The sequence below is a fragment of the Sarcophilus harrisii genome, chromosome 1 (genome assembly GCF_902635505.1).
Source record: "Sarcophilus harrisii chromosome 1, mSarHar1.11, whole genome shotgun sequence".
Classification (NCBI taxonomy): domain Eukaryota; kingdom Metazoa; phylum Chordata; class Mammalia; order Dasyuromorphia; family Dasyuridae; genus Sarcophilus; species Sarcophilus harrisii.
In genome coordinates this window covers 175,255,569-175,270,417 of record NC_045426.1, presented here as the reverse complement: position 1 = coordinate 175,270,417, position 14,849 = coordinate 175,255,569, and the positions used below count along the sequence as shown (strand labels likewise).

General features: G+C 32.3%; 1 protein-coding gene across 2 annotated transcripts in view; it reads left to right on the top strand.

Annotated features, from left to right (window-relative positions):
* The window catches only part of EDIL3 (EGF like repeats and discoidin domains 3), a 651,648-nt gene extending 637,391 nt beyond the window's left edge, over nucleotides 1–14,257 (top strand). For both annotated transcript variants that reach the window (XM_031967244.1, XM_031967251.1), the window contains one exon: nucleotides 13,382–14,257. In XM_031967244.1, coding sequence (XP_031823104.1) covers nucleotides 13,382–13,531 — 150 coding nt within the window. In that variant the 3' untranslated portion in view covers nucleotides 13,532–14,257. The remainder of the gene's footprint in view (nucleotides 1–13,381) is intronic.
* Nucleotides 14,258–14,849: the final 592 nt, after the last annotated feature.

Sequence of the window (14,849 nt, the reverse complement as noted above, 5' to 3'; positions counted from 1 at the left end):
TTCTGTACTACAGTATTTCTAACACCTGTTTAATTAAAGTTCACCGATTCAATGAAAACCTGATGCATCACACTTAAAAGAGAGAACCATGAAGTATAGGCAGTAAATATAAGCTTATCTCTTAAGGAAGAACTGAAGAGCAGCAATTAAGACCATTAAAAAAGGATTCCACTAGAAATAGGATGGTAAAGTCATGAGGAGAAAAAGGGGAGGGGCGTGGAAGACAGCTCTTTCACTCTTCTTTTCTTTCTCTCTGTTTCCTTTCATTGGCTGTGAAATGAAAAGAATGGAGAAGTACTTATTACTTCATAGCCTAAGGAGTGGGAATCTTTGGTAAACAGGAGTAGTAGTAATAGTATGTAGTATGTAGTATATGAAGAGTCGGAGAACCAAAATTGTGAAGAGATATACCTTTTTTAATGTAAATTGATTGTTGGAATTATAGTTTTCTAGTCCTTAATGGGACCCTCTTCATGGGACTCCAAATAAGACTATTTGGAGTCATAGTGCCAATGATACTACTTGGCCTGGGTATAGCTTTGTCTGTCTTTTTTGGAATAACATTTGAAAAGCTGAAATCTCCCTCCTTCCCCCTTTTTTCTTTCTCCCCTTGCCTCTTTCCCTCCCCTTACCCACATCTCTATCTCTTGGTGTACCTTTCTCTCTCTTCTACTAATATACATTTTGGAAAAGATATAACTTGAAATGGAGAGGATACAGACAGAACTATAATGTTAGTATGAGTGAAAATAGAATGTGAATTGATCCATAACAATAGATTAAATTTCATCAAGTGGAATGTATGTGTGTATTTTTGTATGTCACTTAGAAAGTTGAATTGAGAGATTGAGTGACTTGCCCAAAGTCATACAACCAATATGCATCAGAGGTGGGACTAAAATATTTAATCAACTTCTTTTTAAATTATCTTGGAACCAAAAAGAAATCTATGATTAAAAACAAAGCAATAGATGGGACATACAGAGAGAGAAATACAATGCATCATGTTGGAGTTAAAATTAAGACCTTATTTCATTTGGCTAATTATGTGTTAGTTGTGTATATTTTTTAACAGATGCAGTATATGTATTTTAGTAGAGCTTGCATATTTGCAGTCTTTTTCTCACAGGAAGCCCTTATACTTATATTTTAAGTTAGTATCCTCAAGTGTGACTTATACCCAGTAATGATTGCCTGTTTCTAACTCCTCTGTGGTCATTTTATTGCTTCAACTGCTCTGCAATGAGGATTCATCATTTTTTTGCTTCTAATCAGGATACTGTCCAGTAGCAGAAATATTCCATGATAGCTTTCAGTTTTGTTTTGTAATGAATAGTTGTTCATTTTTTTGATGTTTTTAGGAATTGGTATGTGTTGAACTACATGGCCTAGAGGGTAGTAGCTAACTCTGAGATTCTTTGAGATATTTCAATATTACAGCATTCTATTTTCAGAAGAAAAAAAAAAGACTGCTATTATGGATGCTAATTATTATAATCTATTAATAATTACAGATGCTTTGTGCATAAATATGCTATTCTCCTTAAAATGAATTTCTTAATGAAGAATAGAGAGACCAAAAGAAAAAGGTGCTCTTGAAATATTATAAATTTAGCTTAATAATAGATTCTACTTTTTGTATCGTATCTTCTAGCCTTGACATATAATAAGACTGATAATGTTCCATTGGGGGTTACAGAGGATATATTCAAATACTGTAAATTTTTCATATGATTTTGGTGTATTGGTAAATTCTCCTAGAAAGTGTAATTAGTGAAATAATAGCCAGAATTCATGTTTTGGTGATGTTGTTTGTTTATTTTAATCACAACGCCTTTGGTCAGAGGTTTTGTCTTAAAAAGCCAAGTATCTATTTGTAGCTGTGGTCAATACTCTATGATAGTGAACCAAGTGAGGAAAGATGAGTTGAAAATAGATCTTTATAGTTCTAAATTCTCCAGGGAAAGTCCAGTGGAAGCAAACTAAATTTCAAGGTCATGCTTTAACTATTGTTAATTTGTAGATAATTAGAAGTAATAATAGGTCTTTCATTCAAATAGAACATTTTTTTAGACTCCATTGTCAGCTCAAGTGGACAAGATTAACATAGACACCCATTACCAAATGAATATATTCACATTTTAAGAAGAACATTAATTGTCTGGAACTGTGGTTTTTTTCTGAAACTGCAGAAAGTGATCCAGTATAAAAACTTTCTCCATTTTTGTAGATGAGCAAACCTTTCTGTAAAATGTAACCTTAAAGCCTTGTTTAGAGAATTTCATCCTTGGTCATAGAACCAGTTTGTGCAAGGGGTTCAGCTAATATCCAAGTATTTCTTTATTTTGGGCATATTCCATACATAAAAACCATTATTCCATGTAGCACAGTAATAGAAAAAAGTTAATAATCCAATGAACTCAATAACTCATGCTACACATTCCCCACATGCATCTTACTGGCCTCCATTATTTCCCCCATTCCATTTCTTAAAACTCTTTTTGTACCCTAATTTTACATTTAATTTTAATTTCCACTGGATTTCTTCATAATCTAAATCGGTCAATAGCATATCAGTTCTCTCCCACAAACTTGGTGCCCTCTAAGAACCTTTCAGCAGTTCTTCCCTGTGCACAATAATATTCATTGGGGCAAACACAACTTGATTGCCACATATTTGTTTAATAAAACATTTTTCCTTGGATTAAGAAGTCCATATTTTATCATTAGGAAGAGATTGAATTTATATATCTAGATTATTTTTTCTGGAATCTAAACAAAATTTCAGAGATACTATTGAATTAATGTGTTCTTCATAGAAATAAGTACTTATTAGATGTGACAATAAGCTAATAAGAATGATTTCCACAAGTTACACATCAAAACCAGTTTTAATACTTCAGTGACATCATATAAAGACTGCTAATCAAAGATTTTCTTAATGGAAATCAATGATAATTTGCTTGAACATACATTTAATTTCCTCTGAGAACAGCTAATACATTCCTATGCTCTTTATACAGTAGTCATTTACATTCTGCACCATTATATTACAAACAATGATTTCCAGCCATTCACTATTTTCTTAGGTCTATGTTATCAATTCTGAGTCTTGTTCAATGGTACCAATTAAAACCTGTCAACAGCTGCCCATCCTGTGTAACTCACATCTATATCCTCCTTTGAAATCCCTATGGGAAATTTACATGAAATATTGGGACTCTTCCCATAGAACTTTTATCACTACATGACATTGCAAAGTGTTCCTTGGCCATTCCCTACTCCTTTCACTAGTAGTGGTATTGTAGTAATAGTAAGGATAATAATAATATTAACATGAACAATAATGAGACTTTACCTTCAATAATGAGACTGCCTTCACATGCAATATATCATTTGATGATTGTTGTGAAATTCTAAGAAGCAGTCTGAACAAATTTTATTCCTGTTTTGTATGGGAAAGAAAAATGTGCCTCAGAAATATCATTAGTCAAAGGTCATTCAGGGAATCAATGGTGATGTGTGAATAAATAGTTGCAGTACATTTTTAACAAGTAAACTAGAAAACTTGATCATATCGAGATGACTTTTCCATTTATTGCAGATTGACTTTATCTTTTCCATTAAACACATTTCAAAAAATGTGTTCATAAAACAAAAATATGTATATAAAAATAACAATTTACCTTTTAATTCTAATATGCTTGTTCAAATTCAAGTTTACATTATTAAAAAAGATGCCATGAGTTTAAAATGAAATATCTTTATATATGTATACACATATATTCATGTATACATATACATATAAATTTTTCCACTGATTGGTTTAAAGGAAATCTTAAAATCACTATCAACTATTTATCTATTAATTCAAAATTGAAGAATAACTCTGGATAGCACTAAAATAAGCAAAATTTTAGTGATTGCTTTCCCTTCCCCATGCTCCCCCTTGAGAATGAAAGTATAGCTTCTTGATACTGATATTACTGACAGAAGTATGTATGCTTACACTGTCCCTAAAGTTGTGATGAGTGAATTTAAGAGTGATAGAAATTTTGGCTAGACCTATGTGGAGTTCCAGCAGTGCAAGATTCTTTGGTTTCATCTTCAAATAGAAGGGTTTATCAATATGATCTCTGAGTCGGCCTTGTCTAGATTCTGAAAATCACTATGATTAATAAATTAGGGATAATAAAGAATGCATAAAATCACGAGGTCCTGAAGATAGCTAAAGAGTTAAATGTAATAGAAGACCAAATAAATAAATAAATGTAATAGAAGACCATTCTTTAATCAGTAGGTCAGTGAGCCCAAAAAAGAATCCAATTTTTCATGATTACATTCATTGTAGGATAACAAAACATTTCACCTGCATTTGTCTGACCATTTCACTGGTGTCCACATCTTCTCTTCATGAAGTTCCAAAGTTCACAATTTCTGCCAACAAACATCCTTCAGTCCTTTTTTCCAACTGGGAAAAATACTTTTACTCAGTAGATTAGTGGTAAGCAAAAACTGATTTTACAAAGATGCTACAATATGATATCATGATTAGTTCAATTTTAGATCTATTAGGATATTTAGGCAAAAATATCTAGCACATAGTTACAAATATAGTATAGGAACTTATGAGATGGCAGAGCTGTAGTTTAGATGGAAAGTCATCAATTTAGAAATGTGTTAAGCAGTGGGCATTAATTTGATTTTCTAGCAAGGGAATATAAGTAAAGAAGGGGAAAAAATCTAAATACTATTTTTAGGAATCACCTATATTATGCAGCAACATAAGAAAACCCTGTGAAGAAAATAGAGAGTTTCTGAATATATCAAATAGCTATTTCTTAGAATAGGTGGCTCATGAATTTATGAGGTTAATTATATGGAATTTGTTCTGAAATAACTGAATAAAAGCCAGTTCAGAGGTGATTGTTTGGTAAAACATATATGAATGTTGACATAGTATTATCAAACAGAAAATTCCCAGAATCCATCATAGTTTAATTTTGTAAAATGGAACTGTGGTGAAATCCAAATCAGAATCTTTAAAAACCACCTTATTGCAAACCAGAAAAAAATTATGCTTACATTTATAAAATTCTAGTTGCTCAAAAATACCTGCACATAAAGACTGATAAAGAACCAACAGAGGACACATAAAATTGACTGAATTGTTTCTTCGCATCCAAGAAGGATGTTAGAAAGATTCCTACTCCCAATTTCCCCCTGAAATGGACAAGTATACAGTTCAAATAAATAGAAGTCATAGACTCTTAGTTTTGAAAGAGACTTTCAGAATTATCCAAAAACAAAGAAATTGGATGATTTACACAGTCACACAGATAGCAAGTGGCAGAACAATTACCAAAGTGTTCTTTTATCCACAATATGATTCCACCTGGAAATCATACCTCCCCTAATATTATCTGATAATTATTAACTTTTTGCCTACCATAATTACACACTCATTACTGCTATGAAGCATGTAGTACTTTAATTTTCTGAAATTAATTAAGGCAAATGGCTATCTAACCATACTTCACCTATTTTGTATGTGAGGTAATATTTTTTTAAAGTGTATGTCTTGATACTTCTCTTTATTTAAGGACATATTATTAGATTCAGTCCAATAATGTTCTAGCTTTTCTTGTTGTTTTTACATCTTGAGTCTGTCAAGTGTATTATATCTCCTTCCTATTTTCTTAATATATGCACACTTGATGAACTGTCATCTATATTTCTTATCCCAGTCATTTATTTAAATATATATATATATATATATATATATATATATATATATATATATATATTTAATAACCTAGGACCAAGTTCTTCAAGAGTTAGCCATGCTAACTCTCCATAAATATTTTTCACTTTTCTGAGCATTCCCCAGCTTTTGAAAATATTCATTCAAGTCTTTCCCCAGGATTTAAAGTCAATCTCACTGGCCAATGGAAACTCCATTATCTTCCCTATTCTGAAAAGCAAGAAAATATGTACACTGTTATAGTCTTTGGTTATCTCTTATTCTCCATGATCTTTCAAATATAACTATGATCCCACAATCCTATATGCAAATTCTTTCAGTATCTGAGAATATAGTCAGTTAATAATCTCACCTATATCATGTGCTAGGCACTGTGCTAAATGGTGGTGCCTAAAATTAAACAAGGAAATGGAAATACTCTAATAATACCTAGGTAAGCACAATAAGGATTGAGAAAATTTGCCTTTTCCCTTCACATCTTACCCTTCTTATCCTCTGACCCAACAATACCACTATTATTTATTGTTTATCCAATAAATCTTTAAAAACTGTAGGAGATTTATTTTGCTTTTCTCATCAGCCACAGCTAATTCTGCGCTTTAGAATTTGTCACCATTTTTTTAGGATCATATGACGCTACTATATTATACTAGTTCTGGATATGTGTGTGTGTGTGTGTGTGTGTGTATGAATATGATTGTATATACATATACATAATATACTATCTCTTATTTTGTTTTCCAGTTATTTTTTTCCAATCATCATGTATTTATTTTCTCTATATAACTCTGCTCACACTCCTAGCATGAAAAAGAAAATTGTCATATAACAAGTATGTATAGGCCAGCTAAACAATTTTTTTAACATTGATTGGCCAAATATTGACAAGAGAATATATATCTGAATGAAACCATAGCTTTGATTAATAATACATAGGAGCAAACCAAGACTCAATTAAATAATTTGTTGAAAACCACACAAGGGATGTGGCAAAGATTGGTCTCTGCTACTTATATTTGTTTTTTTTTTTTTGTTTGTTTGTTTTTTGTTTTTTAATAGCCTTTTATTTACAGGATATATACATGGGTAACTTTACAGCATTAACAATTGCCAAACCTCTTGTTCCAATTTTTCACCTCTTACCCCCTCCACCCCCTCCCCTAGATGGCAGGATGACCAGTAGATGTTAAATATATTAAAACATAAATTAGATACACAATAAGTATACCTGACCAAAACGTTATTTTGCTGTAGAAAAAGAATCAGACTCTGAAATATTGTACAATTAGCTTGTGAAGGAAATCAAAAATGCAGGTGTGCATAAATATAGGGATTGGGAATTCAATGTAATGGTTTTTAGTCATCTCCCAGAGTTCTTTTTCTGGGCATAGCTAGTTCAATTCATTACTGCTCCATTAGAAATGATTTGGTTGATCTCGTTGCTGAGGATGGCCTGATCCATCAGAACTGGTCATCATATAGTATTGTTGTTGAAGTATATAATGATCTCCTGGTCCTGCTCATTTCACTCAGCATCAGTTCATGTAAGTCTCTCCAGGCCTTTCTGAAATTATCCTGTTGGTCATTTCTTACAGAACAGTAATATTCCATAATTTTCATATACCACAATTTATTCAACCATTCTCCAACTGATGGACATCCATTCAGTTTCCAGTTTTTAGCCACTACAAAAAGGGCTGCCACAAACATTTGTGCACATACAGGTCCCTTTCCCTTCTTTATAATCTCTTTGGGATATAATCCCAGTTCTGCTACTTATATTTGACTCCAAAACTACTGCTTCTTCTATAGCTCTAGAAATTGTTTCATCCTTTACCTATAATCATACTAATAGATGGTTTTAATATCCTACTAATGATGCTTAATATAATATGGATCTTTCAGATTACACCATCATGTTCCACTGATGTCCAAGAAAATAATGTGATTTCCAGATTAATAATATAATTTGCTATCACATGCTAAGAATTAAATCTTTACAAATTTTTGACATACATTCTTCTCAATATGAGAGAACATATGAGCTAAGAAAACTGAATCAATCATTTTTCTAGCAAAAGAAGATAGCAAGGCATTCTACTAATCCTTACTCTTAACTTATACCTCACTTTTTAAGGTATCAATTATGGCACATATCCAAAACACAGGTTTCCTCAAGTTCCATATGTTGGGAGTAAAAGTAGTATCATATTTTAATTCATCAATTTACTTGTCACCAGATAATTAGCTAATAGACTTCTCTCCAATTTGAAACATCTGTGCACTTTTTTGTAAAAGATGCTCACATGCAACAGATTTTTGCTTGTGGATTAGACGTTATACCTCCTCAGTTTTTTTTCAGAAATTCAACTGAATTTAAAGGCTTATTGTTTTATAGTGTATATGGTTGTATACATATATATATATACATATATATGTATATGTATATGTATATATATATATATATGTATATATATGAATGTATATATGTATATGTATATGTGTATATATATGTGTATATATATATATATAAAGTATGCTCTCTGAAGTCACTGCAAAAAATTCTGACTTAGTAATCTTCTTCCAAGTAATGAATAGTGATGGCATTATCAGCAGTGTTTCCCTAGTGATATATAGCCAGGAAGGCACCACATGTGCAACCCGTTTGCTTACACATGCCTGATAACACTTTTGAAAATCTATATTCTCATACTTGCCTCTTTTCCTGGTTACATGGAGATGAGAATAAATCTGTTTGTTTTTAGTTTCATTGTTATGATCTTGGTAGTATTTGAGTATCTTAGATATAAATTGTAGCTCCTATGCTATGTTCAATCTCACTTGTTTAAAGCTATGGGAAAAAATGAACTATATCTCCAACCTTCATACCCTGAAATGAGAAATTAGTAAGGTTCTCCCATATTTCAGTTTACTCATAGTTTTGATTCTCAAAACTTGTTCTCCATTAGTTATTTTAGTATCAATTATACTCAAGTAATGCTTGAGGAACTAATGATTCCTATTTGAAATCTAAACTAGGGATTAGTCGTCTAGGATAGAAATTGTTAACACTCTTCCTTCCCTTCCTGGAATCAACATACATAAAATTCTATTTAGGTACACTGCACACTTTGCAAGAAAAGTTTATGACTCTAAACCAGGACTTCCAAAGTTATCCATACTTGCCACAACAATGTAGCAAAATTAGATTTTAGAGTTCACTATCAAATGATGGACCAAAATCCCTTTAAGCCTTTTGAAAACACCACTGTGCTTCAGGGAGTGTGCAGGAAGCCAAAAACCTTATTCTCCATTGTTTCAAAGACAATATCTTTGGAGGTTTTATATTTGTGTTTCCTTAGGTGAAATATTATACTGTATGCCTATATGATCAAAGTTACTTTGACTTAATGAGACTTTTTTGTCTTTCTTTCTCCTTCTCATTGTTCTCCTTTTTCTTTTCCTACTCTCTCTTTTTCTTCTCCCTTTCTTTTCTCTTTAGTTCTTTTCTTTTTCCTCATTTTCTTTCCTTGTTTTTCCTCTTGTACTTGCTCCCATCTTCTACCTCAAGAGCACTATTTCAGGGATTTTAATTCCCATAAGAGAAAGAAAAGATTTTACCCTTACCAGACTTCAATATCATTATCTCCAGAAAATATTAATTCATAAAATGACTTTGGGGATAAGTATTTATGTCACGTTAAAATATGTTCTCCATATCAGATATAATGTGATATTTTACTTTCACCATCTATTGAAAGTAGATTTTTCTCACCAACTTAACAGTGAAGATGCCCTGTCTTTTTTGTGTCTAACATTAATCAGTGCCACCAACACCTTATGCTTTGAAGCAGAGTATCTTTTTATTTTATTTTATTTTTACTGCTTCCAGAGCACCTTTATTGCTCATGTGTGACTGAACTAACTCCTTCTAAAGGGCATTATTTCTTATCTTTTACTTTTCATTTCAGTCCTCATGAAGCAATACATTTCATTTTCTACTATGTGGTGTTGGGGTTGCTTTTCCCCTCAGACTTTTACTGTCAGGTCTCCTATTAGTCAATTTTGATTCTAAACAACAAAAATAAAAACCTTCCTGCAGCTACCAGGTACTTAACAAATTGAAGTTTGTAGGTTTTGAAGATTTTTTTCTTCAAACATGTCAGAGTTAAGGATCAAATAATCAACCTAAAACAACTGTAGAAAGATCACATTTCCTTTTCTGAGACAAGTTAAATTCAAAAATAGAGCCAAAGTATTACAATTCAAACTGGAAATACCAAAGATAAGCTTCTCTGCTTCCTATACATGAGAATATAAAAGGGAAATACTTTTTTCACCTGTTCCATGTTCTATTGTTTGCTATATATGATATATGCTTTTTTTTTTTTTGCTTTAATAGCATTTAGCATTATGAGACAGGAAAACTGAAATGGAGGAGCAGAAAGTCAGAAGTCAACACCAATAGTATCAGTAAGATTTCAGATTCTCTTTCACTATGAACCTGTTCTTAGGAAGCACGTACAAGTAGAGGGTAGGCTTTAGAACTAAGGTTCCCAAATTGGCTCTTCAACTGGCTCTGTAGAGCTAAATCCACTGATAGGAAGAAAACCAAGAAATCCAGGTGAAACCTTGTCATTTTACAGCAGTATATCCCTGTGGTATTACTTGGATGGATTTCTCTCTGTGTCTATGTTTATACTTCACTGTGTTTTATGTGTCCTAGGAGAAACAATGTGTGGCAAGCCGTCTCACATCTCAAGCACAGAATATACCAAATGCACAATCAGTGTTAATTCTTCATGCAATTTACCCTTTTTCAATGGGCAACTAATACTATAAGTTTCAGAGAAGGTACCAATTTGCATTGAGGGGGAAGTTTTTTTCATCAGGGAATTTGTATATATTTTTTTCTTTTTTTATTATTATACCTTTTTTATTTACAAGGCATATGCATGGGTAATTTTTCAGCATTAACCCCTGCAAAACCTTCTGTTCCAACCTTCCATCCACCCCCTCCCCTAGACGGCAGATAGACCACTACATGTTAAATATGTTAATGACCCCCTCCCCTAGACGGCAGATATGCAGTTATCTTGCTGCACCAGAAAAATCTGATTTAGAAATTAGGTAAAAATAACCTAAGAAGGAAAACAAAGATGCAAGCAGACAAAAACAGGAGGAATGGAAATGCTATGTTGTGATCCACCCTCATTTAACCATAGTTCTTTCACTGGCTGTAGCTGGTTCTCTTCATTATTGAACAACTGGATTTGGTTCATCTCATTGTTGAAGACAGCCATGTCCATCAGAATTGAGCATCATATAGTATTGTTGTTGAAATGTATAATGATCTCTTAGTTCTGCTCATCTCACTCAGCATCAGTTCATGTAAGTCTCTCCAGGCCTTTCTGTAATCATCCTCCTGGTCATTTCTTTCTTTCTTTTTTTATTTAATAGCCTTTTATTTACAGGTTATATGTATGGGTAACTTTACAGCATTGACAATTCCCAAACCTCTTGTTCCAATTTTTCCCCTCCTTCCCCCATCCCCTCCCCCAGATGGCAAGATGACCAGTAGATGTTAAATATATTAAAATATAAATTAGGTACACAATAAGTATACATGACCAATCCATTATTTTGCTGTACAAAAAGAATCGGACTCTGAAATATTGTACAATTATCCTGTGAAGGAAATCCAAAATGCAGGTGGGCAAAAATATGGGAATTGGGAATTCAATGCAATGGTTTTTAGTCATCTCCCAGAGTTCTTTCTCTGGGCATAGCTGGTTCAGTTCATTACTGCTCCATTGGAAATGATTTGGTTGATCTCATTGCTGAGGATGGCCAGGTCCATCAGAATTGGTCATCATATAGGATTGTTGTTGAAGTAGATAATGATCTCTTGGCCTTGCTCATTTCACACAGCATCAGTTCGTGTAAGTCTCTCCAGGCATTTCTGAAATCATCCTGTTGGTCATTTCTTACAGAAAAATAATATTCCATAACATTCATACACTATAGCTTATTCAGCCATTCTCCAATTGATGAGCATCCATTCAATTTCCAGTTTCTAGCCACTACAAAAAGAGCTATCACAAACATTTTTGCACAAACAGATCCCTTTCCCTTATTTAAGATCTCTTTGGAATATAAGCCCAGAAGTAACACTGCTGAATCAAAGAGTATGGACAGTTTGATAATATTTTGAGCATAGTTCCAAATTGCTCTCCAGAATGATTGGATGCATTCAGAATTCCACCAAAATGTATCAATATCCCAGTTTTCCCACATCCCATCCAATATTCCTCATTATCTTTTCCTCTCATCCTAGCCAATCTGAGGGGTGTGTAGTGGTATCTCAGAGTTGTCTTAATTTGCATTTTTCTGATCAATAATGATTTGGAGCATTTTTTCATATGGTTAGAAATAGTCCATTTCTTCATCTGAAAAGTGTCTATTCATATCCTTTGACCATTTATCAATTGGAGAATGGCTTGATTTCTTATAAATTAGAGTCACTTCTCTATATATTTTGGAAATGAGGTCTTTATCAGAACCTTTGACTGTAAAAATGTTTTCCCAGTTTATTGCTTCCCTTCCAATCTTGTCTGCATTAGTTTTGTTTGTACAAAAAACTTTTTATTGATATAATCAAAATTTTCTATTTTGTGATCAATAATGATCTCTAGTTCTTCTTTGGTAACAGGGGATTTGTATATTTATGTTATATATATATATATATATATATATATATATATATATACACACACACACACATACACACATGTAAAATCAAAATTTCTATCCCTATTCCTATATGAATGGTAACTCTAATCAGTGACCATGTGACTCTACTACTTAGGGCATTTGAAGAGTGGAAGATTTGTTGTATTTCAATATTTTCTCCCAAATATTTATAAGCAAACTGAACAGAAGTAACAATTTTAACACAATGCTCTGCCACTGTGTTTGCAAGAGGAGAAAGAACATAATATTTGGCCATACTATCAGTATGGATCCAATTGTGACTGAAACTACTTTTATGGAAATAGATGCATAGATAACTTGCAATTTGATTAAATATATCAAATTGAACTTGGAATTTACTAACCTCATATCTTTATAGGGAATCACAAAAATGAATAATGGAAGGCTTTCATATATCCTACTATTTGATTACTTGGTAGTAATTTAAAATAGGGGATGCTGGTTTTCTGTCTTACTATTTATTAAGCAGGAAGTTCATTCATCCCTCAATCAGATGGAGTTTCCTTGTGATCTTAAAGTATGTTTTTGATCCCTCAATGGAAATGAAAAGTAACCAAGGATTTTTCTCTTGAAACATCACATTTGCTATAAAACATTAAGATCCTTCCAAGTAGCATCCATTTTTCAGGTCACTGTATTTTTACTGAATTATATGTCTTCTAGTACAGGTATACAAGAGAAAAGATTTTTTAAAGTGTAGAAATGCTTTCTTTGTGTTGTTTATATTTCTCAGAGAGTGTTTGTTTTTTGAGAAAAGCTTTGAATGCCTTCCTTCCTATCTCTCTTCTCAATGGATATAAAAAAAGACAAGCATCATTAATATTCTTCACTCTTCCTTCCTAGGTTTTCCAGGGCAATTTTGATAATGACACACATCGAAAAAACGTCATTGACCCTCCCATCTATGCACGGCACATAAGGATCCTTCCTTGGTCCTGGTACGGCAGGATCACCTTGCGGTCAGAGCTGTTGGGCTGCACTGAGGAGGACTAAGAAGGCCCAGAAGTGCTTGGAAATTCTTGCTCTCTATATCCTGAAAAAAATATTTCCATAGAATAAACTGTGCGAAACCTGTAGGAAACTGAATGTTTTGTTTTGTTTTTTCATGAAAAAAGTGCTCAATTTATGGAAGGCTACTCATTGCCTTTTCTAAAGAGGTCTAAGCCTGCCCTTTAAATGATTGAACTTGATTTTTCTCTTTAGATCTGTTCATGTACTAATTTCCTCACACTGTAGAATCACTTTTCTCATATCTTCAGAGTTGTTCACACTGGTTGAAATATGTTAGGAAAGGAGAGTAATGTCTTTTTTTTTTTTTAAATAGAGAAGGCAGAATGTTCTGGTTGCTTCAATGTGAAGGTAGAGAAAGTTGAAACTAGCTTCCTACTTGTAAAAATTAAAAAAAAAAAAAGAACACTGCAAATTAGCAACAAGTTTTGTTTTGTTCTTTTTCCCCTTTTTAAAATAACTTAATTGTTTCCTTATGCCAACCAATCATTGTCAGTATTTATTGCACATTTTGGGGAAAAAAAATCTGTAGTATGTGTTCATTGTTGATATTAAAAACTACCTTCCAATTCTATTCTTCATATATTTATAAAACTCTTGAAGTTTCTCTCCCACATAATACCATTCAGTTTTCTCTCATTAGTGCATGGCCTTAATAGATCTAAATTTTTGCAATTAAATCTAATTTTATTTGATATATATATATAAAGAACTTAAATATATAATATATAAATATATATATATATATATATATATATATATATATAAAAGTAAAGAACTTAATATGAGACCCTCTCAAAATCCCTGGATCTGATCCAGAAATACCTATGGCTTTATTCTGAAAGGAAGCCATAATTACAAAAATGCTACAAATAAATAACCCCAACCATGCTGTCATTTGGCAATATAGTTATTAAAGGAAAATTTTAAAAATGGCCTTGCACTCCTTAAAGTGTACATTTTCCCTCAATTATCATATTTGTTTTTTAAAAATATTAGCAGGATAATTACAAGCTCAGTTTGATGTTATCTTCCTATAGGTTTCCTAACTTTATTAGTCTGTCATGACTCACTTTGATAGATTAAAAAAAAAAAAGACTAGAATCTCCCTTTCTCAGAATAATTCTTTTAAATATATAAAATAAAATGCATAGTATTACAAAGTAAACAAATTATATTGAAATCATTATCAAATTTTTATTTGTTTTCAATTATCAAACATTCATTTTCCCCTCCTACCTTTTTCTATCAACTTGCAAGAGGAAGAAAAGGAACTCCTCTTTCACAATCACAGTCAACAAAC